The sequence below is a fragment of the Diadema antillarum genome, unplaced genomic scaffold, assembly GCF_040938485.1.
Source record: "Diadema antillarum isolate AM-2024a unplaced genomic scaffold, OU_Dant_1.0 seq00000798_RagTag, whole genome shotgun sequence".
In the NCBI taxonomy this organism is placed as follows: domain Eukaryota; kingdom Metazoa; phylum Echinodermata; class Echinoidea; order Diadematoida; family Diadematidae; genus Diadema; species Diadema antillarum.
In genome coordinates, this window is record NW_027271682.1 from 1,741,255 (window position 1) to 1,767,798 (window position 26,544).

At 35.5% G+C, this 26,544-nt stretch overlaps 1 protein-coding gene across 1 annotated transcript; it reads left to right on the forward strand.

The window, feature by feature from the left end:
• Positions 1-14,325: 14,325 nt before the first annotated feature.
• On the forward strand, positions 14,326-25,003 carry LOC139739388 (CUB and zona pellucida-like domain-containing protein 1). The gene is made up of 7 exons (XM_071650009.1): positions 14,326-14,374; positions 16,699-16,713; positions 18,349-18,569; positions 19,121-19,518; positions 21,432-21,528; positions 22,981-23,194; positions 24,813-25,003. Exons 1-7 carry the CDS (start codon positions 14,326-14,328, stop codon positions 25,001-25,003), a joined length of 1,185 nt encoding a protein of 394 aa, XP_071506110.1.
• Positions 25,004-26,544: the final 1,541 nt, after the last annotated feature.

Here is a 26,544-nt window from a genome sequence, read left to right on the forward strand (position 1 = left end):
ATTGTGTATTTCAGTATATATGCATTTGCATAATATGTGTGTGATTCTGTGTGATAGATACAAGGTTTGTCCCGTTTCATACGTTCACCAAGGAATTTTACTTGATTTAGGAAGTGTTGGAAAAGGATAAAAGGCTATGAATATTATTGAAAGATGGCAGTAACCGTCTTGCCGTTCAGACTCATTCTTTTTTTTTTCTTTTTCATTTTTAGTAAAGTAGGACACACGAAGAGTGTTAGATTAATAGCCAGGTGACACCTTAGGACAAGTGACACTGTTAATAGGAAATTTTACGCGCTTAAGCTATGTAGCAAATTTCAAATACGAAGGAAATACTAGTGGAATAGATTTCGCCTGTGTATGCTGGAGTAGATGAGCTCAATTGTCATGAATTATACGTACATGTAGGTGACAAATGCAGTGACAAGAACAACTCAAAATCAAGTTTTAGAACGATGTAATGTGTAAATAGATGTGTGTACGTATGTATATTATATATATATATATATATATATATATATATATATATATATATATATATATATATATATCACATTTGTGACAATGCATTACAAAACCAACAAAAAGTCGCCAGACATGGATTTTTAGTTAAGGGCAGATTCTGAAAGAGCAGACTCTAATAAGCTTTAAAATTATGTATAACTCAATTCCAATGGACTCCCCTAACCTATCTAAATACTGAAAAGAAAGTACACACTCTGGAAAAGTGTGAACTGAGAAAAGAGATTCTGAAGTACAGGGTCTACCAAGCCGAGCTAGCTGTGTGATGAAAGGGACAAACACAGACTGTAAACCACAGGAGCAACAACAATGAAGAGATTATCAGATTAAGCTGAAATTAAGCATGCTCTATCAACACATTCTGTCCATGATTAATGCCAACTTCCAAAGCAGTAGTATTCTCCTTTCAAAAGTTATGAGATTTAAAAGTGAAGAGAGTGCAAAGGATTTTAAGAAATGAATAGGGCCTCTAAGATATACCTGATCATTCAACTCTTCCCCCAAAAGGGGTTGTAGAAAACTGCTTAAACCACACTTTCCTATTCATGTTATGATCTCAAACTAAAACAAACAAAAAAAAACGTAGAAGAAGAATAGCCCTTTCAGAAAATCTGAAAAACTCAAGATTGACTCGGTTGACCCATTTCAACTTTTTTGAGTTCTCACGTAAAATCAAGGGCTACGACTTTTTGTTGGTTTTGTGATGCACGGTCATATCTAATAACATTGTGTGTGTGTGTGTGTGTGTGTGTGTGTGTGTGTGTGTGTGTTGCAGCTGTAAAAAGTTTGATCCCCACAAAAAAAAAAATGAGTTAACTCTGTTCTTGTTGAGCTGAGAAATATGTGATGCAAAGTGCTAAAAAAAAGAAAAAGGTAAAACAATCGTGAGATATTTTCAATCAAAACTTTCAGAATATTCCTTGCTACGTTACAAGTTAATCATCAGTTACACTTCAAACTGTTACAAAATTACACTTAGATTATTTTACGATCAAACTCTTATGCCTTACTCACTTGCTTGTATTGTACTCCCATATTATGTGGGCAGGTAGTAACTTACGAACATAATGCTCATATGTTTTGTGGTCAGTGAAAAAATCATGTATAAGTCAATATATAAGTAGTACTGACAAATCATACATAAATAAGCATTATTCAAGTATTATGTGAGGAGGAAATTGCCTTGAAAAAGCCTAGTGTATAAGGTCACAGTCAAGCACGACAATAAAGAAAAAGTCATACTACGGACTACCAGGCGGCACCTTCAAAGACAGTTGCAAGTAACCAAACCTGAAAACAAAAAACAAGAACAAAACTCAACTCCTGATAGACATTTACAACTTGAACAGACAAACAGCCATTATACATAAATTTTTTGACATCGTTAAAAGAATGAAGACAGATTTCAAGAAAAGCAAGAGAGGCTTGTGCGATCTCTGCCTCGATGAAAAAAATACGTCATTTTTCTAGACACAGAAGCCTTCATTCAGCAAGAGAGCGGATGATCTTCAAGTGTAGGCACCAAAAAAGACCAGCCAGAAAACCACCGAATAGCTCTAAAAAAAGGGCGTTACAAATTATCCATTACACTAACAGCAGCTCGTCCCCCCTCCCCGAAAAAAAATCAAAGAAAAATATGTTTGTCTTTAAAGATTGCCCAAGGTGTGTTGCCCTTAATCCGACAAACTAATCAAAACCAAAGTTATGATCTGTAAACAGACTTCTTTACAGTATAGTTAATCATTTCCCACCGACAATCCCATATGAATACTCTGAACCGGTTGTTGAAATAGTGTGTGTTATCTCAAGAGATAAGAATCTGTAGCGTTATAAAATGCTTCCAAGCTCTGTGATTCATAAGGGGTTCGGCATTTGTGACACGCACTTTACCTTGTCAAAGTAAAACCTGTTCAAGACAGGGTGGCGATATTTTAGTGCGATCCTTTAGTGCAATCAAGAAAATACATAAAACATGCTATTTGATTCAATCGCTAGGGTTGGACATTCGTTATTTTACTTCGCACACACACATACGCACACACACACGCACACACGCAAAGAAGACACACAAAGTAACAGTTTTGCTTTATTATGCCGCTAGGATACGGGGAGACATTTCAAAGTAGAGAACGAACGGGCAGAAATCATAAGACGAGAGACGTAAAATTCACAATAGCAGACAGAAAATTCAAAGAGAAACTAAGACTACTGCAGATTAGGAGCAAGTGGAAAAACATTATAATATATATATATATATATATATATATATATATATATATAGGGCTATGTAAAAATCATTGTCAGACATAGAAGAATAGACAGATACTAAAAAAAAAGGAAGGAAGAAGAAAGAGATTGTCCTGTCGACGGTGTTGAGGTTTTTGTTAATTCACTGTTATCAATATGTTTACGTATGATGTGCAAGAAGGCTGTTTGCACAGGTTTATTGGGATAATAGTTTGTCGTGTTGCGATAACCCCTACCTTTGCACGAACGGTACCATGGTGTGACGAAGTATTTTAGGAAGGCATGGCAGACTTACAAAGTACGATGGAAGCATTGGAACTTCCCCACCTTTAATGAGACGAACCAGCCCTAAGCCATCCGAGCTTTAAAATCATTCTGATAACCAACATTAAGAAAGGGGGGGGGGAAGGAGTCGCTTTGACCTGGGAATTTATGATCTAAATTACTTCGCATTTAAGATTTAGAGGTGCAGTAAAACCTGATACAATTTTTTTTTTCGTTACTTTTTTTCCTTTTTCAAATACATGATATAAACGAAGATACCAAAAAGCTGCTATGGATACTGGTATACACAGCAAATTGTTATTCGCTTGCGTGTTTTTGTCTTTGTTTTTGGAAAAAAAGAAGAAATGTTACATGAAAAAGTAAGAAACGGTGTATTTGACTTACAAAAACAAACGTAGGCAGATTGCACTTGCCAAGAATAAGGAGAGACCTGCACGTAGATCTTTTTATGGTGGACAATGGATTAGTAAGCCATCACTGCGATTGTTGTTCATTATCGATACTATCAGCATGTCAACAATATTACAGCTGTATAGTCTGCAATAGGTGAAAGGTAGTTCCTACCAAGGACTATAATATGTACAAAGTATATTGCTGATCATACCCCTAATCAGTGGTTGTCGATTTTTTTTTCTGACAAAATAGCTTGAGTACAGGTACTTGACATCAGAAACCACAAAGTGCATCCTATACGGCTTCCCCTTTTACAGTTGACGCAAAAACAGGCTAAGAAAGATTTATGTATTCACGGAATGATAAACATATTTTTTATTCAATTCTAACAAAGGAAACATACGGTATATTTTGAAAAAAACTAATATTGTATTCTAGATCTCGCTACTTTGTAATCATAAATTACTGGCATCCTGTCGAGATAACGGTCTTCCAAGATTCCAGAATAATACACCGGTAAACTGAGACTTTGGATTGTGCAATGCTTGAAAGGAGCGAAACAAGGAACGATTCAAAAAGTCATTTGGAGTGATGTCATGTGCTCTCATGTTGTTCAGTGGCAATCATTAACTATCTGAAAATATTTGTTGATATCACAGTTTGTATAAAACATTGACATTCATAAACTAAGACTTTGGATACTTTATTTGTTTGACGGATGCGCATTAGGACGATTGTCTTAAACATTTTGGAAAAGTGCATTAGGTTGTCTGTATGTTATCACCATTGCCCTTTGTGATACCAATTTTATTATTGATGATATTAATGATATAAAAGGTCTATTTACGGCAGTATCTGTCCAGAAATCCACACGCAGACTGAAAGGCGATTTATACTAATGCAAACCAATAGTATTCTTCTGGTGCACATACAAAAAAAAAAAATCCCATATTTCACACAAGCCCTTTCTGTAACTCTATGGGCGTATTAGGGTGCATCAAACAAGTGATTCTAATAAAAGGTGGACCCCACCTTTTACAAAGATCTCTTTGTTCTTTGTTTTGGAGATCTAAGCTATTTCAAAATCGATTTTTGTCAAAGAAACTTAGAATTCTTCTTCGAATGGTATAGGTACGGATAAGGATTAAACAAAATACTGAGAAACTGCTTAGGAAATGTTTTAGAGCATACCATTCGAAGAGGAATTCTAAGTTTGTTTGACAGAAATCGATTTTGAAATGGCTTAGATCTCCAAAGCAAAGTAAAAACAAAGAGATCTTAGTAAAAGGTGAGTCCCGCATTTTATTAGAATCGCTTGTTTTGGATATGTCAGCCACTTCAAATCCAATTTTCGTCAAATGAACGTTGAATTCCTTTTGGAATTACTTGTCATTTCATATTTCATAGGAGATTTCTTATTATCCATTCCTAAAATATGCATTGGAGGTAATAACAAGACACTGGGATACCCGTTTGGAAGAAAGTAGAGACTCGTGATGCCATGTCAATCGACATAGTAAAATAATAACATTTATTTGAATTGATGATAACAATAATGATAAAAGTGACGATGATCACGATGATAATGATAATATTGATGACAATAATAACAATGATATTAATAGTAGCTGTAATTATTTTATTATTATGACAACATTATATATTTTGATAAACTTTCTTTGATATGTTTAGGATTTCTTTTCTTTTCAAAGCTCTACATTATCTTTGGTACATTTAAAATGTTGAGTAATCGGGATGACGAGGCAGATGGCAGATGGAGACAGGCTGTGCTTTGATGACAGTGCGAAACAGAGAAACGCCGCACCTCATGAAGGAAATGTGACTTGCATCACGCCCTTATATCACTAGCAAAGATGCGTTCGGGAGGAACAGATGAGATTACCCATTACGCCACAAAACCGATTGGCAAACAGTGTGTGTGTAGTATTGCCCAAGCCCTTTGGGCACACCCTTCGTCAAAGTCCCAATCTATTCAAAGAGCAAAGATTCACTCACCGGAAGTCCGTGTATAGCAACCTCCTGCTCTTGTTATGCCTAGGAGTAAAAAAATGTCTGTAAAGCAATGCCAAAGTAAATTTTCTACGGATTTATTCCATGCGAGCTCTTGGGAAAGAAATTAAGAAGCACGAATCAAGATTGCACGTAGGCCTATGTTATCTTAACCCGTTCCTTAAGAGAACCTGTTATACTAGGTTCCCAAAAAGTAAACAGGAGTGAATGCATTCGTAGCCTAAATCCATGTTAATTTGAGTTATGCTGCTATAAATGAATATCTGTTTCTTATACCAAATGAGACAATGTGTGATTTAAAAAGTCATGATGAATTGTATCAAAGGCCTTGGAGAAGTCCAGGAAGATTCTGATAAGATGAGAATGATTATCTTTGGTATGCGCGATGTTAGCAATAAACTTTAAAAGAGCGTGAATGGTGGTGTGTTTCTGACGAAACCCAAATTGAGAGTTTGTAAAAACATTATGATAATTACGAAATGTAAGTTTTCCTATGAATATCAATTTTTCCAAATAATGGATGAAAGTAAAGAAATAGGTCTATGATTACCTATATCAAAATTATCTCCTTTTTTGAATATACAGACCAATATCGTTATTAACTTCAATTTCTAAAATTTTGGAAAGAATAGTATATATCCGAACTGTAAAATTTTTCAATATGAGTAATATATTTACGAATTTTCAATTTGGATTCAGAGAAAATCACAACACCACCCACGCTTTACTTACCTTTGTGGAAAAGATTACACATGCACTTGATACATTTTCGCATACAATAGGCATCTTCCTGGACTTCTCAAAGGCTTTTGATACGATTAATCACGGTATACTTCTTTCTAAGTTATCCCATTATGGTATTCGCGGAAAAGCCTTGCAATGGTTTACGAGTTATTTATCTGACAGATTTCAATATGTACATGTGAACAGTTTTGATTCTTCTATGAAGAAAATAGAATGTGGTGTTCCGCAAGGAAGTTTGTTAGGCCCACTGTTATTAATAGTTTACATTAATGATTTTTATAGATCTTCAGATAAACTCTCTCTCATATTATTCGCGGATGATTCCAATCTTTTTTATTCCCACCCTGACCCTAATACTTTGATTAGTACAGTGAATGATGAATTGAAGAATGTCTCACAATGGATATATGCAAATAAATTGTCACTGAATATTGAGAAGACAAAGTATATGTTTTTCAGTAATTCTTTAGATAGATTACCAGGTAATGTTATATTTGACACTACTCCCCTAGAAGAGGTTTCGTCTATTAAATTCTTAGGTGTTTGTGTTGATAATAAGTTATCATGGAAGTGTCACATAAACAATATTTGTAAAGTAATTGCACGTAACATAGGCATAATGAATAGATTGAAATATTATCTTCCTTCTTCGGCTTTGATTACGCTTTATTCAAGTTTGGTATTGCCGTACTTGAATTACGGAATTCTTGCTTGGGGGAATACATATTCGACATTGTTAGATAAACTTTTTCTTCTGCAAAAGATGGCGCTCAGAATCGTTTTTAACCTTCATATCCGAGCACATACTGACAAGCTTTTCCTTGAGCACAAAATTCTGAAAATAAAAGAGTTGTATTTGTTTCAACTTGGTCAATTTATGTTTAATTACAACTGCAATCATCTACCCAAAATATTTTATTCTTTATTTCACCGTAACAGCCACGTACATAACTATCCCACTAGACAATCTAAAGAATTTCATCTTCCCTTAGTTAGAACTGTACACACTCAAAATACATTTGTTTATACCGGACCCAGATTTTGGAATAGCTTAGATAATGATCTAAAAGAATCTGTGAAGTTAATTACATTTAAGTATAAACTCAAAAAATATTTGTTTTCTAAATATACCAGTTAATTCTGTTCAATGAAAAAACCCGTCATGTTTCACTTTTCCTTGAGATTTTGTGGTGTGTCCACAGACCTTTTCCATCCCTCTCCTTTTCCTTCTCTATTCTTCCCTGCTCCTTTTTCCTCGTTCTTCGTTGTCCAGTATCTGTCTGAGTGCATTTCCTCAAATTCTGTTGTTTCTGTGTATTGTGTTATTGTTGTTGTTGTTGTCGTCGTTATGTTTTTTTGTGGCCGATTGCATATCTTCCTTTCCGTTCAATTTTCCTGGCACACCTGGCCCCATAGTGTCTGTGCCACAAATGTGATATGTTATATAGTTTATACGTTTGCATCCTAAAATCCTAGTAAGTATTGTTCATAGTATCAACATCATTATATCAATGAGTAAAATGTACAATAGTATATAGAAGAATTTAAAATGAATATGTCTTATTGGTATAACAAATTGGTGCTGTTGTTGTTTTGTTCCAGTGTTCCACGTTTTACAAGCGTGGCTTTTTTAGTGGAACACTGTTTTCCATCATTGTGATTATTTACTATTTTTGTTGCCATGACAAAGTGCATTGTTTCTTTTTTACGACATCATTCGTGTATAATTTATATTGTATTGAAAAAAAAAATCCTTTATCGGACGAGTGTAAGAGAAATGAAAAAAAAATTGTATCACTTTGGATTATGTCAACTTTTTCTTTTCTTTTCTTTGTGATGATGGAAATAAATAAACTATTGAATTGAATTGAATTGAATAAAGTGAAACCTTTTAATAGCGATTTTCATAAGTTATAAGCCCATCATTTTGTGTTCTGACATGGGAATTCAACGCAAATCATATAACTATTGTGTTAATGATCCGTAATTTCATTATAATGTAAATTCCTGTTAAGTCCTATTATTAGGCATTTCATGGATGATTTACGGCACCATGACAAATGTGGAATATAAAATGTAGATTTTTTTCCCTTTGTTACCGCTGTGCCTCATTGAAAAAACCGGAGATAAAAGATTAGTGTTATATCATTATCGCCTACTTTAAATCCAATCCAGCTCAATGCACTTATGATTTCTTTCATTTCAATTCAATTGAGATATCATTAATCACTTATTTCCAAAACAAAGGTTTGATAGTTCGAATCACAAGTCATGTTCTCTTACCATCATGTGTAATATTGTGTGTCAATAATACGATTCAAACGAAGTCAATAGAGTTTCATAAGAAAGTTCAATAATTGCATGACCTGCCTGTTCAAGATAAAGTTCAATTATATTTTATTTTCTCCAACTCAGCGTAATCAATAAATTATGCTCACAATGAACATGAAAATAAACAAAAATCAACACGACTAATTAAAAACAAGGGGGTACATTATCATTTTGCTGAGAATTACACAAAAAGACATTTTGGTGATTATTATTATTAAGTTGGATAACGGAGATGGGGGACCCACTCAAAAGCAGAGCTTGCATTGCAAGTTCCACCAGTTACAATTTACAATGTACATACAAATAGAAAAGGAAATTTGCTGTCTTGACCTCGATGTAATTCTTTTTGTTTTCATATAATTATAGTAAATGCCAGAAAGAATGAGCTGAAATTAGAAATCTAGCATTCACGCTTTTCATATTTGTATGTCAATTGAATATAGTGTAAATCTTTTCAATCGTGACGTGCTGCTGTATGTTGTTTATATAGCTCTCGTGTATCGCAAGATACGAATCCTTTTTATCTTAATGATAATAATAGCAATAATAATAACGATAACAATAGCAATTATGATAATAATAATGATGATAATGATAATATATGTATATTTTATCATGTACAACAATATACTAAATAAATCAAGGAGATCAGGTATTTTATCTTATAATACAATGTAGTACAGCATTAGTTTGTTGGAGCATTAAAATTATGAAAATGTTTTCAACTCCCAAGATGAAAATCTGTACATAACATACGTACCTGTGACCCTTGTTTTCCGAAAATTCGTTATTCCATATACCTAGATATTAATTCATCCGAAATTATAGCGTTTCAGAAGGTTCGTTTGTCCGTTATCCTTCCATACCCTCCCACTCAAATTTGTCATTTGCCTCTAATAAGCTGCTAAAAATTAAAGATTTGTATTTATTCAATTTGGGGCAATTTATGTATACGTACAGCAACAACTCACTCCCGTCTATTTTCGATTCTATGTTTCAAAGAAATCGATCATTCCATGAATATCCCACTCGACATTCCAATGAATTTCATTTACCTCTTTTACGAACGATTTTTGCTAGGAACACACGTATTTATACTGGCCCAACTTATTGGAATTTCTGAATAATGATATAAGAAATGCACCCTCCATATTCATTTAAAAGGAGATTAAAGTCTTTTTTATTGCGATTTTATGATCCTACAGAATTGAATCAGCCTGTTGGCTTATTTTAATTCCTTTTCGAAGAATTTTGATTATAAATAATATACTGTCACGTATTTTCTCGGCCCTGTTGTCCTGAGACACTTACAGAGTAGATTTGATATTATTCGTATTACTTCTGCGTCTATTTCTCTCTCTTTTTCTATATTTTTCGTATCCTTTTCACGCATCCCATTATTTTTTCGATATTAATCTGTCGAGGATCGCTGGATCTGTTTTGCCTTTCTCTCCGTTGTATTGTCTTCCTGTTATGTTAGTCTTGTCTCGTTCTGTCTTGTATTCTAGTCCCCCTTTATAAGTTGTGTCGTCCCAGTCTCGTTTAATGTTTATTCGCCTGTGTATGTGTGTCTGTCTGTTACTCTGTCTTCTTAGTGGGCTTCCAGACTTTTTTTTCTTGACTTCATTCCCAAACTTTTTTCCCCTTTTTTGCATCAGTTCATTTTCTATTGACATTCTGTACCTGAGGGGCCCACACTCTACAAGTATTGTCATTTTAGTGGGTCTCTCCCTTTATCGATGTTTTCCGTAATGTTATATCGTCTGTATCACTTCAGTCAATCAATTTTCATTACAACGTATTTGTTACCCCAAGGTTCCACAATTATGTTTCTCAATTTACTTTGTTTTGATTATGCAACCTTGTTCTCTGTTTCCCAAAAAAAGTGAAATGTTTATGTTTTTTTTCGAAAAATGAAATAAAGTTTAGATAATCTGTTAGTGAAAGAAAATTCGCTAATCTTCAAGAAAAAAAAAGGTAATAACGATTTCCTAAATAACAAGCCTTATTTCATTTTGAGATTAACAAACTTTCGAAATAATGAACCTTATTTCCCTTTCGAAAATACGATGCTTCCGTCTGAAACCATCTCAATAACGCATTATAATCATGTGTATACAGTACCATAAGTACCGTAAGTACCTGGCCTCCCTACCAGGCAAAGTTATGATTTTTTTTTTATTGTTCCATATTCGGCGTTTCAACAATAAACAAACATAAACATAAAAAAGAAATACATGGGCGAATTGTCAAATACAGCAGTTAATACAATTGAACATGTGAAATATGAGGAATCTTGATAGAAGCGTTGCTTGTAGGGTGTAGATTCCAAGACACTGATATGTGATACATTCTTACTTGATATTTACAATTGAAAGGAAAGACAATTTATGAAATCGGGAAATATAGCCCGCGAAGAATATAAAAAAAAGAAAAAGAGAAGAAGAAGAAAAGAATGTCTGCTGCGCGAAATTTCTAGAGAGTGGCGTGATCACCCGAGCGAGTTTAAGACAGATACAATGATAGATTATAGAGAAACGTGACAGGGATTTGTTTTTTTTTTCACATTCAAATATTGTCTCCTATATGATTAGAATAAAAAAAAATATATATATGTATACTGTATACACTGATATATATATATATATATATATATATACATATAATATATATATATATATTATACTATAATATATATATATATATATATATATATATATATTATATTATATATATATCATATATATATTATGTTGATAAGGTAGTCCACGTGTTGGCAAGATAAAAAGATAGGTAACAAAGCTGCAACAAAGTTCATGCTGTATTCACCAACGGTTTATTTCTTCACACAAATTTTCGGGCGTCTCGCCGCCCTTTCTCAAGTGTTGACACTTGAGAAAGGGCGGCGAGACGCCCGAAAATTTGTGTGAAGAAATAAACCGTTGGTGAATACAGCATGAACTTTGTTGCAGCTTTGTTACTTATCATATATATATTATATATATATATATATATATATATATGATATTTTATATCATATAACATAATTATATATTATATGACACATCAGGTTATTCATATAATAATCGTTCTGTTGGTAGGTCCTGACGAAGGTCCAATGAAGGGCCGAAAGCTTGACAAATAAAAGGGAGACTAAGATCGAAAGCAACGTCCCGCCTCAGTCCAATTTCTTTCAATTATATACAACCAACAATACGGCACCGCGCACGTTCGGGACCCAGGGAACTATCTGTCACATTATATTTATATATATATATATATATATATATATATATATATATATATATATACATATACATATATATATATATATATATATATATATATATATATATATATATATATATAATTATATTTATGAGAGTTTATTATTGATATGTCTTTAATGTAACCAAAGAATCGTAGAGGATGCAAAGCAAAATTTAATAATGGCGGAAGATATTTGATATTTTGTCATTTTGTGTGTTATTTACAAAGGATAGATAATATTTTGAAAAAAAATTGTCATACCTATGTTAAATGGAAATCATTCGTTTGATATGAATCTACCATTAGCAGATTCCAATATCATTTTCTCATTAGGTATATGCAGCGATGGGGATGGGATGTGTAAGTTTAGGTAGGTTAATGGGGACCATTTCTCTCTCGGGCCCCTTGGTGAAATATCTGCCTCAAGAGTTTCTAACAGTAGTAGTTACCTTCGATTTGGATGAGATCGTGAGAAGCAGATAAGTGCTGATGCAGAGATAGATTTGGTCCCTGTAGATCACTTTTACAGTAACTAATTTTTGGTTCGGGTTTTGGTTTTTATTGCTTGCATGCTTCTACCGAACAGTCCCCCTGCTCTTTCTTCATTCAGTCCACTTGGGAATCTCTCCTGAATAGCAAGTGATTACTATTCAAGACACATTCTTTTTACGAAAACTGGCGCAAAATCTTTCAAGGCCTTCTTTCTACTTTATGAATTTCAAGCTGTTGTGTAAGAAATGATAATGTCTGTTTACGCTACCTAGAAAAATGGGACTGAATACTTCTCTCCATATGGCAAAAACACTGATCTTTGATAGTTGTTAAAAGTTCATCGTATCACTGCCGGCAACCAGGGATAGCTTAGTGGTAGTGTCGCTGCTGGGAAAGCAATGCATGACAGGTTCGGGTCACGTGGTTCTCAATTTTTTTTCGACATGTTTGTTAAATTACAGATCAGCACAAATTTTTATTTGTAAAGGGAGACAAACTGAAGAAAACTCACACCTGAACCTTCACCCCTCTGATTTAATCTCTTGCTTTCAACAGGACAGTTGTTACAGTTACAGTGTTCATTGGCTCTCCCGTCAGCTCAGCGTAGGCAAGCATCCAACCAGCTACCTGACTGATGAACTTTTGTTTAACTAGAGTTTTCGTCGATATTAAAGATGCCTCACCTTATCGAAGTCTATAAAATTCTCATTGGTCTGATCCCTAAACATCCAATGAAAACACGTCAAAGAAGGCATACCGTTCGTTGCCTGGCATCCTTTATGTTGTTTATATACAGTATTTCATTACATGTATGTCTAACATGCCTCCTAACAATTCAAATATAAAAGAGTGATGCGGTATTCTTAAGGGAAGCCTTATCTTAATGTAAATGTTCATCGCGGTCGAGTGTAAAGTAAATCACACTCTTGACATTGGTTGAGACCATGTTTACGCTGCTTTGGGTAGGATAGTCAAACTGCCTTAAAGCAAATCGTCCCTCCCTCCTATTTTTTTCCGATATGTATTATGTACAAAGGATGCAAACAAATCAAGCTAGTTTTAGCTGTAGCCCTTCTTTGCTATGCATTGTATCGCTGATACGCTTAGCTATAGGAAAAGCAAAGGAAATGAAGAAAAGATACTTTGTTTACAACTTATGTTTACGTATGATTATGTGTGACACCAACAATGCATGTGTATATGAATGTATGTGCATGTACAGTGATGATTCAGGGACCAATAAATCAAATCAAATCAAATCAAATCAAATCAATAATATCAGTATTTCTGGCAGCATTAGTTGGTACAAACTTCTTTCCGTGAAGGATAATCTTGAGAAGGATATTGACGTACGTTTTCGTGGATTTGTTTATTCTTTATGTTGTATACGTGAAGGGAAGCACATAATATTGCGATTTTGATGTCGTTGTTTTGCGTGAGTTATAACGAACAGTGGCTATATCTACTTTTACAAGGCACGATCAGTGACAACAGAAGCATTTATTTTTTTCCCTTATTACAGTCATAAACCTCTCTCTCTCTCCTGAATTAAATCAGTGTCTCATATCTGTAATCAGGATATAATCATACATGATAATACGAATAGGCCTATATGGACCTCTTGATTATCGGAAATATATATTTGTTCGTTGCGGTCATAACGTTCAACATCTGATAAGAAATAGGATCTTTGTCTCACTTTTCTAGCTCCTTTGTCAGTCAATAGCACTCGACATCGTAACAGTCCAACCACAGCTGAAAGATGAGAAGTTGGATACCGCACCTCTGTGCTTTATTGACCAAATATTGACCGTAACTATATGACTATTCAGATTAAGGTGGGTTGCTAACATTTCCTTGGAAGACCAGGTGTCGTGTACGGGCTAGAATGGTTTAAAATGGGCGGGGCTATCTAAGTGAAGCCATATATTGTGACCGAAACCGATGGGATCGTAAGACTTGGAAGTTTTCCGTCGTACAAGAAGGAGTGGATAACACTATTCAATCATCATGGCGCTCCGATTCGTATTCATCTCTCTGGCACTTCTCGCCGTTTCGGGTAGGATGTGATTTTTTTTTCCTCCAATCACTCAATATATATATATATATATATATATATATATGCCTATATCCTTTTTTCAGGAAAGTGTTCATTCACCTGTAGGACCTAATGTAACAAATTTATTTGCCTTTCTAAATGTCTTTTCTGGGATGAAATCGTCATCTGCCGTTTAATCTTGTGCCGTGATTCATTATTGATATGGAAAAATTATAGTGAATTATCATTCGTTGACGTCAGAAAATTCAATTTTTCTATTGGTATTAGATTCATAAGCTTAAAGGCCTTGTTAACCTTCGGGAACAGTGATTTAAAAATGTAATGTTTAAGAAATCACATTTGATGCATCTGTGTAGGTCTGTTGTACCACAAAACATCCTACCATATAAATTTTTGCAATAATGCTTAAAACTTAGGAAGATATCAGTATTTTTCTCATTAAAACATAACTGTAGACGGTTTATTCTGAACAACATTTTTTTATAACTATTGTTCACATTTTTAGTATCTAACAATACCTGACATCGATTACACGGATTCAATTATTCTTTTAGAGTTAGAACCATCAGAACTAACAGAAAGAGATCGAAAAAGTAAGGGAGCTCAGAAAGAGAACAAATTGACATACGGAAAAGGAATCGTTTATTTAATATCGTTGTCTTGCTTTTTCGTTCAGTATTTATTCTCTATACCAACTCTAGAATCACACATATATTATACAGATAGAATGTATACAAAACAATTATATGTACATATGCATTATGTGTGCTTATGTGTGCGATCACGGATTACTGCAGAACTTCTGATTACGAAAACGTAACTTTTGTTTACACTCTCTTATTTCTTACTTCTGTAGGCTTTTTTTTAGATTCCCCTTCTTGAACCTCTTACAGTTTTTTTATCACTTTGTCTGTTTTGTTTTCTGATGCTGTGAATCACTTATGTTATGGAGAAATTACGAAGAGCTTAAACCCATACATCATTATAATTGTTACCATTTATGATTTATACTGAAATATCTGCTGAACTAACATCTCTACGTGATCTGTTGTGCTTGTTAAAGTCTAGAAAGTTTCTATCTCATTTGGTATTCTATGCAATAAGACTAGACCTGACTATTGGGGTAAAAGCAGTGAAATAGTTTTGATTGGGCTTCAGGTTGCCAACCTTTCTGTGAGGCCATGAGAAACCTCTTACGGAATACTAAAGAACATACAGTTCCAGGAGGAATTAAACGTCTATTTGATGTAAACTGGATTTAAAATAGCTCAGATCTCCAAGAAGAAAAACGTGTTGACAAAAGGTGGGACTTAATTTTTGTTGGATGTCTTTGGTTTGGTTTTGCTGCTGTTGTTGTTGTTTTTGTTGGGTGCTGTTGGATATCTCAACCATTTCAAAACTTATTTTCATCAAATAAACTGTGTATTACTCTTTTAAAATCGTTGATTCTTCAATATATCAGGAGTGGTTTCTAGTTGTGTCGCAGAAAGTTAAAATCTGAATCACATCTCAAGCAAAGCTATACCCTCCCTTTGATTATTTGTGTTTTTAACCTTATCTTTACCTTTGTTAACAACTTCCATCTATATCTCTCTGACCTGCTTATGAATTATTTCGAAAATACACAAAAAGGAATCAGAGCTGAAGAATTTAACGATCACTTGGGACAGTCTGTCTGGTTCGTGCTGAGCAGTGATATCAGTATAATTGAGTTTCATTACTATCCTTTGATCATCATTTTTAGCTCATTGCAGAGTCAACAATAGTTTCCGTTATACGACCTGAAGATATTATACCTTATCTTTTCTTATACCAGCTTTTCAAAATTTATTGAGTTCAAGGGGGATTAAAGGCAGAACTATTGTCTGTTCTACTGCTTTTACTACGTTCAAGGTTGACTGCCTTCCTCGTGTTTCCATTCTGTTTTTTTCAGCTTGAATTTGTGATGTAAATATTAATACCGTATTCTGAGAATGATCTTATTTGTAATTTTTAAAAAATCCAGCTTACGGATGATCGATTTTAATGTTGTGTATTGTCTCATTGCATCATCCGATTTCCATTCCATACATTTTGTGTGTGTTTGTGTGTGTGTGTGTTTGTGTGTGTGTGTGTGTTTTAGTAAAAGTAAGACTACAGTAACACCATTGCCAAGGTCATTGTGACTAATCCTACAGAGCCCTATATCTATTTGCGTCTATGCTAACCCTTGCTTGTGTGAATACATGATGCATTTCTTGATAACCTCGTTCTCTCTCTCCCTCTCTCTCTCTCTCTCTCTCTCTCTCTCTCTCTCTTTCTCGCTCTCTCTTGTTTAAAAACAGGGGTCCAATCACAAGGTATGTATAGAGGATTTATTAATCTTTATCGTTGGTACTAGAATACACTTTTTTAAGTGCACTTTGATTATTCTACTTCATCTGAATCAAATATAGTATGTCCTTGTAATTAAGCAAGTATGTGTGTATGTGCGTATAAAGATATATATATATATATATATATATATATATATATATATATATGTGTGTGTGTGTGTGTGTGTGTGTTTGAGTGTGTGTGTTTGTGTGTGTGTGTGTGTGTGTGTTATTTGCAGTTTGTTCCTTTTCCGATATTTCAGCTACAGTATTAAAATATTGCTAAAGAATGATAAGTTGCAACATTGATACTAAATCCTATCAAGACGAAAGAAATCCAGTATTACATGTACTCTCAGTTTAATTGCATTTGTGAAAACACAAACAATCTCTCTTTCATTTGATTTTCAGGAACAACTGCGGAACCTGATGGTAGGTTGATCATTTTTGCGGTATGTATCAAAAATTGTTACACTGATGAAAAGAGATAACACAGCAGTGAGAACAAACTAGTAAGTTTGTTTGAGTTTTCAGTTATCATTTGTAACAGGAGTGGTGGCAAAGAGCAAAGTTTTAATGGAGGCATGGGAATGGTAAGTAAGCGCAATGATGGCAGATGTGGCTACTTTTGTCAGTCATGGTTGTAGAAGGTGTTACGGCCATCATTGTTGGGGACTTAGCAACAGAGCGGTAAGAATGGAAATACCGCTCGTCAACACTAATAGTGGTGTAGAAATAGTAGTTGAAAGATCGATCATTTTGTTAGGGGTGAGAGCCGCTGCAGCTGCAAGATATTAGCATTAGTTGTGAAATCAGCATTAGTCTTAGCAACCGGTTGAATTTATTGCAGCAAGATTGAAAGCGGGAATGCCAGATGTTGCAGTGATACCTTTAGTTTAGTATTGTGCAGAACGAGAAGGAGACGTGGTGGGAAATAGTGAGAGGAAAAGGGATGAAGGTTACGCCTCGTCGGAACGACGGACTGGATAAACATGGCTATAGGGTCACTGGCGAGACATTAATTCTTCTGGGGTCAGCTTTGATTGTAAGTCTCAAAGCGCGGCTTGGAGGAGAAGAATGAGACACCGTAGATCGTACCATCAATATCCTCTAATTGCATCATCCCGTAATACTCTCAAGCTCATACTCTCCTACTAAAGTATGAATACCTTAAGCCATCACAGAAACAGTTAATGCTCTTTTAACATTGATCAACTTCACGGCACGTTAATGTCACACTAATCATACAGGAAAATTTGTAATTTCAAAGCAATAACATTACAGCTCTTTAATCTCGCACTAATCGCATCGGACAGTTAGGATTCGCAAGTGTAAGCACCGATGAAAACCGACGTTAAACGCCATACCTAACAATGCTATTTAGTTATAGTGAACGAAGAATGCGCTCGTTTTTAACAATACACGAAATGTCATAACCATAAATATAACATGACATCATTTCCTCTTCTCCACTTCCAGGAACGTGACAACGTTGTAATGTTGAATATATACTAGCTATAAAGAATACAAAATAAATTTCAGTTAACTGTCAAAAGTGTGCAGTTTGAAATGACATCCAATTAATGTATGTTTTCTGTTCGTTTTATCTCACCGCCACAGAGCTCGATACCACGGGCATCGTTCTTACGTGCACAGAGAGCCAAATGATTGTTGAGATTCCGAAGACCCTGCTTACTGGTGAAATGGCGGGTGAAAATGTCCGCTTCGAGAACGCCGAAGCTACAGATGAATCTTGCTGGGGCTACGATGACATCAATGATGATAGCGACCAGATCATTGAACTCACAACCAACCTTACAGACTGTGGCACTAATCGAACGGTACGCTACATATCAGGCCCACGCTTCCCTCCGAATCCACTCCATCCTCATTGAGCAGTCCTGCAGGCTTTCACTGATTCAGACAAGAATCTTCAAATCTGTGTAGCTTTAACATCAGGACAGTTGTGTGTGTATGTTTGTCTGTTTGTTTATATGTGTTTGAATGTTTGTATGTGTATGAAACTGCAAAGAAAAGAACAAACAAAACCGAACAAGGATGGGACATAATTATACACTATCTCCAAGTTCGTCACAAGTGAGGGTAAAATCTCACCAGCAAACAGCCTATTTTAATAACATCACTGCTTTAAAATGCTCCCAGTACCACAAAATACGTCGTGTATGTGATTTGTGACGCTGTTTCATTATTGCGTTCGCTATCAAACGCTGCCATTGCTCTTGATACATATGGCCAAACACTCTATAATAGCTGGTATGATGAAGTCGCCTCGTGCTGCTTTAATGATTATTGTTCGTTTGTTTTCCAGTATCACCGATACTAAAAAGGCAATCCTTAAAAAAAGAGTGAAAACATTGCTTTCTCATAACAGGAAAACACTGACGAAGAGATCTACACAAATCGCGTCATCAGCCGCTATGACAGCGACGATGTTATCAGTCGCCAATATGCGATTGACATTCCGCTTTCGTGTTCGTACAACCGAAGCAAGCGTGTGAGTGCTGTCAGTTATCAGCTCACAGACTACACCATCGACAAGCCCCTGGAAGAGGAGGGAGCTTATACTTTCTCTTTCGACATCTACGAGGATGAAAACTACCAGACAGCCGTCTCAGACTATCCATACAGCATTGGTCTCAACGAAGCGCTCTATTTCGCCGCCTCGGTCCTATCTCTGGAGAGTACTCTCGCGCTCTCCATTCGATCCTGCCGAGCCACACCCAACTCAAACTACGACAACTCGATCTTCTATGATTTTATCCTGAATGGGTAAGAAAACTTCCTTATTCCCATCAGGTCAATTTAAAGAATTACGACCTCCATGGTGCGATACATGATGTCACGATCATTTAATGTCTGACTTAATCTTTTAACTTAAATTTTGGTCCTTTCTTCTTCTTTTTTGATGGGGGGGGGGGGGGACACAATCTGATGAATTCACGTTGTCTGTCTAATGCGTATATCATTACATATTTTATTGATAACAAGTGGAGAAGGTTTCTACCGTTACTGAGGGCCTACCTCCTCCTCAGAAAACTCGAAGAAAATATCAAGAGTGAATTTAGGACAGGCTCGATATCTCTCTTTGTTGCTATTTTCAAAGAGCTTCTCGATAAATAAGTGCTCAGCAATTAAAAATGTTTGTCGGAATGCGCTGATTTCTCTCTCTCTCTCTCTCCCTCCCTCTCTCTCTTTCTCTTTCTCAATCATTTCTTTACCACATTGGATTTCGGGTTTGGATTATTTTTCTAGATTTGAATGTGTGTGTGTGTGTGTACGCGCGTGTGTGTGTACGCGTGTGTTTTTTTTTTGTGTGTGTGTACTACTTTACTTACTTGGTCTTTCTAACAAGGTTTAAGAGACGGAGTTGCAACTGACTGTAGTTACATGTATCCAAACAGTCCTCAGTTTTCCATTGATGTACAAAGGAATTCCACATGTGCATTTTGTGCCTTTGATGATCGGGGTTTGATGCCGTTGTCTTGCTGAGCAGTCTGAAGATTTATTTTGGACGTTAACATAACGTTGGCTGTAGTTTTCGTGTTTATTACATAAAATGAAACCTTTTGTTATGATAAAGGCTACAAAAATCATAGCTGTATGTTGTAAAACTGTTTAAAACTGTACCCTCGTGGAAATCCGGTGTTATCACTTTTCGAACTAATTCCGACAAATCAAACTGGTATGGAAAAATCTTCAAGTATAATCTTGTTCATTTAAAGATGAATCAGATTAGTCCCCGGGCATGCCCAGTTGAGTAAGTTTCGTCTTTATTTCATAATTTTTGCGCAGTTTTTATAAGCGCATCCCCGTGTCTTTACCATTGTATGTGACATATATTTCAAAAGTAGGGATGGCGAAAAGTAATTACCATCACGAAGATATATCTTCCCCAGAGAGTGCCTGGTTTCTGCAATGAAAACGAGTCAATTTTCTTCCGCGGCAGATCCAGTTTAGCACATGCTTCATATATTTTTGAGTGGTGGCATCGAACATGGGTTCAAAGGAAAAAAAGATAGTTGTGATTCCATCCTCTTGAACCTCCTTGGTCTTTCGATTTGCTGTTGGCGACTCGATAGATGCAGTTCTAAGTTGGAAAGTACATAGGATGTCTATGACAAAACAATATTGATTTCGGCTAAGAAGCCCCTGATTGATTGGTATAATACCAATTATACATGACACAGAAATCGTCGTCACTCTATTAAGTTTGTTTGCGAGAAAGAAAACCAAAACAAGTTGCTTGAATTGACTATTTAACGGAGAATTGTACCTGTCAATATTGAATGCTGTTCCGGACGTATCCATTTGTCTCCTGAAGTTAATTTGATTTTTTTCTATACATATGATGTGATTTGATTTGATTTGGAATGCTCTTTGCCCCGAAGATTGTTTCTGGTAAGATAAAGTAGAAAAACAATAATATCAAGACGATGCCACAATCAATCTCGAGAATAGAAATACTGCAATAAATATAAAGGAAATAGGCTGGAACTTATTGCTATCAATTAATCGTTATTTTCATTTTTAGTTTTTCATTTTCCAAACAAAATGTACGTGAAAATTAAAACAATCCAAGTAGTATTGGTATGGCTTTCCTCTTCAGCCAGCTGATAAAGGATTTTTATTAGGATAAGCATAAAGCTATCCGTTTTATACCATGGTGTTTTGTGTTGTTGCAGATTCTCGGAAGATGATCTTACCAGCATCACTCTACTGACGGATTCTCGCATCGGCGTTGAAATGAACACTTTGAGGTTCATCGAGCAGGGAGAGTTTGTAAGTTGTTTGGGTCGTTGTTGAAATCCCTGTGTAAAGAACGTTATGGCCATCACCGGCACTATGTATTATACAGGGTGGCCCAGAAAGAACGGAACACATAAGATCTTTAATTTCAGCAATATTATTGCAAATATGTCATTGATATTTGCAATGCATTCACATTATTCACAAGATAACAGACAATGACAATTACGCCTTTCGCCCCACATTCAACACATTGTGAACGCTACTGGTCGTGCTGGTTCTATGACAGGCCGAATTATCGCTGATTTCGGTATCTATGAGAGTGCAAAATGATCACATTTTGAAAATTGCAAGGGTTGACAAAAATGGTCCTAAAATCATAACACATTAACAAAAATTAAAGAAAGTGGTGTCATTCTATTGAAAAAAAGGCCTTTCTAACAGTGTGCAAAATAATGACATATTTTCAACAATATTGCTGAAATTAAAGATCTTGGGTCTTCCGTTCTTTCTGGGCCACCCTGTATAGTATGAGTATGTGTATATCGATCCCTGACAACAATTTTGAAGATGGATAATGAACTAAAGATTGTATTCATAATAATTCAAGATCTTTGTCGTTTGTGCCAATGCTGTGTGCCAAAGGTCAATAACGTTTTGATAATATTGGTCTCAAGAGGGATTCAGAGCAAGAAGAATGAATAGAAAATCAAGAGGAAGCATAATCAGCTATACTTGTTTAACGGTGATAATTTGCATTCTTTTCTGGTGTTTCGTGTTGTTTTTGTAGTGTTTTTATGCGATCATGACTTACCGCATTTTTCCTGTTCAATCGGTAAAACAATACTTAAGAAGTTTATATTTTGATTATTATTAGCATTGGACCGACTGAGATAAATTTGAATAAAAGGAATTTATATTCGACTTAAACATTCAAAAGACTACCTATATTAACGAAATAGGCACTACCAAGAAACTCGTGTGGCTGACTCGATTTGCCAGGAGAATGTGCTGTTGTGGAGTATTACGAGATCTAAAGTGTAATAAGTTTATCAGAATTCCCGACCTTTATTCTTTATAAAGCGCCTTCCCTTATCACTAGTGGGCTGGTAGAACATGACTTGATTGTCGCGCATATAATATATATGCAGTTGCCTATCTTGTGTGAAATACCAATCATAGTAAATCAATCGGTTTTTATTACTTGAAGAGAAAGGACATGATCATGATAAAATTCCCTCACATGAAACAGAGATAATTTCTTTCTCAAGATTTATTTATGTTATTATTGCTTATTTCTTAACAAATATGAAATGAAAAAATATTTCAGACTAAGTAGTCTTTAACTTCCATTTACTTATGACTATCCAAAATTCAAAATATGACTTGTTGAGAAAACGTATTTTATATGTATAGCTTTCAAAGCACTATGCGAGAAATTGACATGGGTCAAAACTTTGTCTCCAACTTTCTACATCGTAACAGGTGTACATCCATTGCAATCTTCTCGTGTGCGACGCAGAAGACGAAAATTCTGTGTGTAGTGGTGATGAAGCTAGGACTGAAGGAAATGCTCGTAGGAGGCGTGACGTCGGCAGCGCGTCTAACACGAAGCGCTTTACGCGCGGACCCTTGCGCGTTGTGCGATCTGCCCAGAATCAGCAAAACAGCATCTCTCACCTCGAGACCAGCGACAACGGTAAGTCAGTACCGTTTTTGTGTTGTACTGTTTTTTTAGTCAAGGTATCTTATTCTCCCTGTAGAATAGGATTTCTTTTGTCAAAGGATATGAATAAGATTCCGAAATCGACTTGATATTTAAGTTAACATGATAAACTAGAGAACCACTCCGAGAGCGAAGACCTCCGCCAAGTTGCTACTTTTCACCAATGATCTTGTTCTTCCATAGAGAACAGTGATTTCCATCCATATTATGCATGCTGAAAATCGCCCGATTCACCAATATAGAAGTCTTTTGTTACGTCATCAACCCTCAGTGGGCGGCGCGCCTAGCCGCAGCAGAAATAGTTGGGCATTCACACGTACCGAGTTTACTTAATTTGAATTGATTTTGTAAATAATCAAACGCAATTAAATTTTCTAATCAAGCAAATTTGCCGTGTGAATGGAAACTGGAATCGAGTAGGGTGATTTGAAACTTAATTACAATTAAGTTTCTAATTAAGTTTGTAATTGAGCAACGTGGTACGTGTGAAAAGGCCCTTGGAGTACACACTAAATAGTGCGCGTATGAAAACCTCAAAAATGCGCAGCTTGACCTCCCAAGTTCATTGACACTGCCTACCAAAATATCGAAAATCCTTCATAAAATCCATTAAATTTTCCGTATCACTACCAAAATATCACCATCTGTTCCTCTGTGTCATTCTCAACCTTTCCTGCAAGTTTCATCCAAATCCGTTCCCAACCATTTGAGTTATTTTGCACACGGAAAAACAAACAAACAAACCAACGGTTATGAAAACATAACCTCCTCCCTTGGCGGATGTAACAATGGTCTGTAATATCTTCCTATAGGAGGAATTTGCATAATAACATATCTCCGCCCATTATACATTGCGTGCTACATATTACGGAGGTGCAAAGTTGAGTAAATGAAGAGTTTGTTTGCAAAAACCGATAAGTCCATATTTGCCAAATGGAGATATTTGCGATTACAGATCAAGAAAAATAAAGAGAATAATTAGAAAAATTTTGCCTTTTTTGACCATAACTTCAAAAATGTACCTTTATATGTAGTGAACAATATATCATTTAACGAAAGGGATTATTTTGTACTTTATGACAGAGACCGTACTTCAAAATCTTCAAAAAGGGACTTATCTGTTTTTGCAAACAAACTCTTCAAATAATCAAATTGTAACTCGTACTCTCTTGTTCATTCAAACACGTACCACGATACCGATCGCATTGATCACAACACGAAAAGAACATCGACTAAGAATGTGATATGGTATTGTTGTTCAAATGGCCTTTGATACTGAACACATGCCAAGTTTTTGATATCGCTTGGCAATTTACCTTTGAAGCCACTTCTTAATTCCGTCATGATAAGAGGACGGTAACTGTTATTTCGACAAGAAATATTATTTTTGTATGTTCAAATTTCACTATACAAGAATACATGACGATGAAGTATAACAGACCTTATTGTTTCACGGAAAGGTTGGTGCAATAGTGTTTAACGTTAGTTCTTCCTCATTCGTATAATGTAGGACATAATGGATTTGCTTGCATACGTTCTTTTCCTGACATTCTGCTCTTATACTTCTTTTCGATACCTTGCTTCTATAAAGGTGTAACTCAAGAGGAAGTGACTAGTGCATTCAACCCCTGGATGGTTGCTATGGCTGCCATGGCAACCGTTGTCATGGCACTGGCTGCTATGATGGTTGTAGTGATGCGCAAGTTGAACAAGATCTCCTCTCCTCGACAGCGGCGGAGTCTGGAAGAGGCGGTTCACCTCCTGGATGACCATGAGAGCTAAAGACCAGAACCTGACGCTGAACCGGAACCCGATACTGGCAGCTTCTTCAATACCCTCCACCTAAATCTGATGCTACTAAAAAAAAAAGGGCATAATATTCAAAATCATGACACTGACACAACATCCTAACACTAACCAACAAAATCCTGACGCCATTTCTCTGATTCTATATCAAGACCTGCGTAAAGAAAATACTCGCAGTAGATAGTTGTGGTCCGTTCTCATGATGGTGAAGGCAGTTGTTGTTGCTGCTGTCTTTTTCTTTCATTTTGTAATAAATAAGTCTCTTGATCCCATATTCAAATCATAATTACACCCATCACCCCCCCCCCCCCTAAGTAACAGTAACATCATACAGTGTGAATATGCAAGATTCCCAGATTCCCAGACTTTGGTTTTATATCACGTCACTAAGGATCGACTATGTTACGTTTAATAGTACCACCTACTCTGGATATGTCTTATTCAGATCAAATAGTTTTACAATTCTCCAGAAACGAGTATCCTTGTGAATTATTTAGAATGCAATCATTACGTTACATTATCACAAGTATTGCTAAGTTTTCGCTTTATGCAGATATGCAGTATCTTACATAAAAACAGTGATGTGAGCTCCATGCACATTATGGAAATTACAATATATTATCTTCTGTTCCATAGATGCATTCATTTCTATTTCAACGTTTCAGCATGAAAATAGATAAAGTCACCAAGTGAGGCGGATCTGATTGATTCTTTTGCTGTATATTTATACTGTAAATCCTATGATGTACGCAGATTCGAAATGAAATAGTGTTGTGTGTATCTCGCGACTCTACATACCGTTTTTAACCACATTTATGCTCCAGCTTACAGAAACATACTTAGGAACTGATAACAAAATCGACATGATTTTGTAGTGATGTAAGTATGAGTAACATATTAAGCCTTAGAAGTGATAATGTTCTATTTAAATAAAGTCATCATCTTCTATTATTTATTTGAATTATATTTCTGTTTTACTGCAATCTGACACATTGTTGCATGTTTTTACATACAGTATAGTTATTCCGAATACAAACCAAGTCACACGTCTAATCATAATGTATAGCTTGTTGCATCACTGTAATATGGACTGACCCTAACCTTGCACGGGTAAAAAGGCAAATCACATCTGGAAACTAGGAAAATAATTCAAGAAGCTTGTGCTTTCACAGAAAGGATATCATATAAAGTCTATTTCTCTCTTTTTCTCTCTTCTGTCTTTCTCCATCCTCTTTATTCTCATTCTTAATCATTACGCCTTACTGCTAGTGTTTGTTCTGGCTTTCTATAGTAAATACCATTTTTCTGTCGCGTGGTTGAAACAATTGTTATGGAGGAGAGAAGAAAAACTCAAACAATAAAGCAAGCGTACGCGTTGTGACAAGGAAAGGAAAAGAAGTGAGTTCTTAGTATTATGGTGTCATGTCCACTGATGCTACTGTACATGAAGGTTCCTCTGTATGAAAAATTGCGTCATATTTTTGTTGGATTGATTGAACTTAACAATTCCTATATAA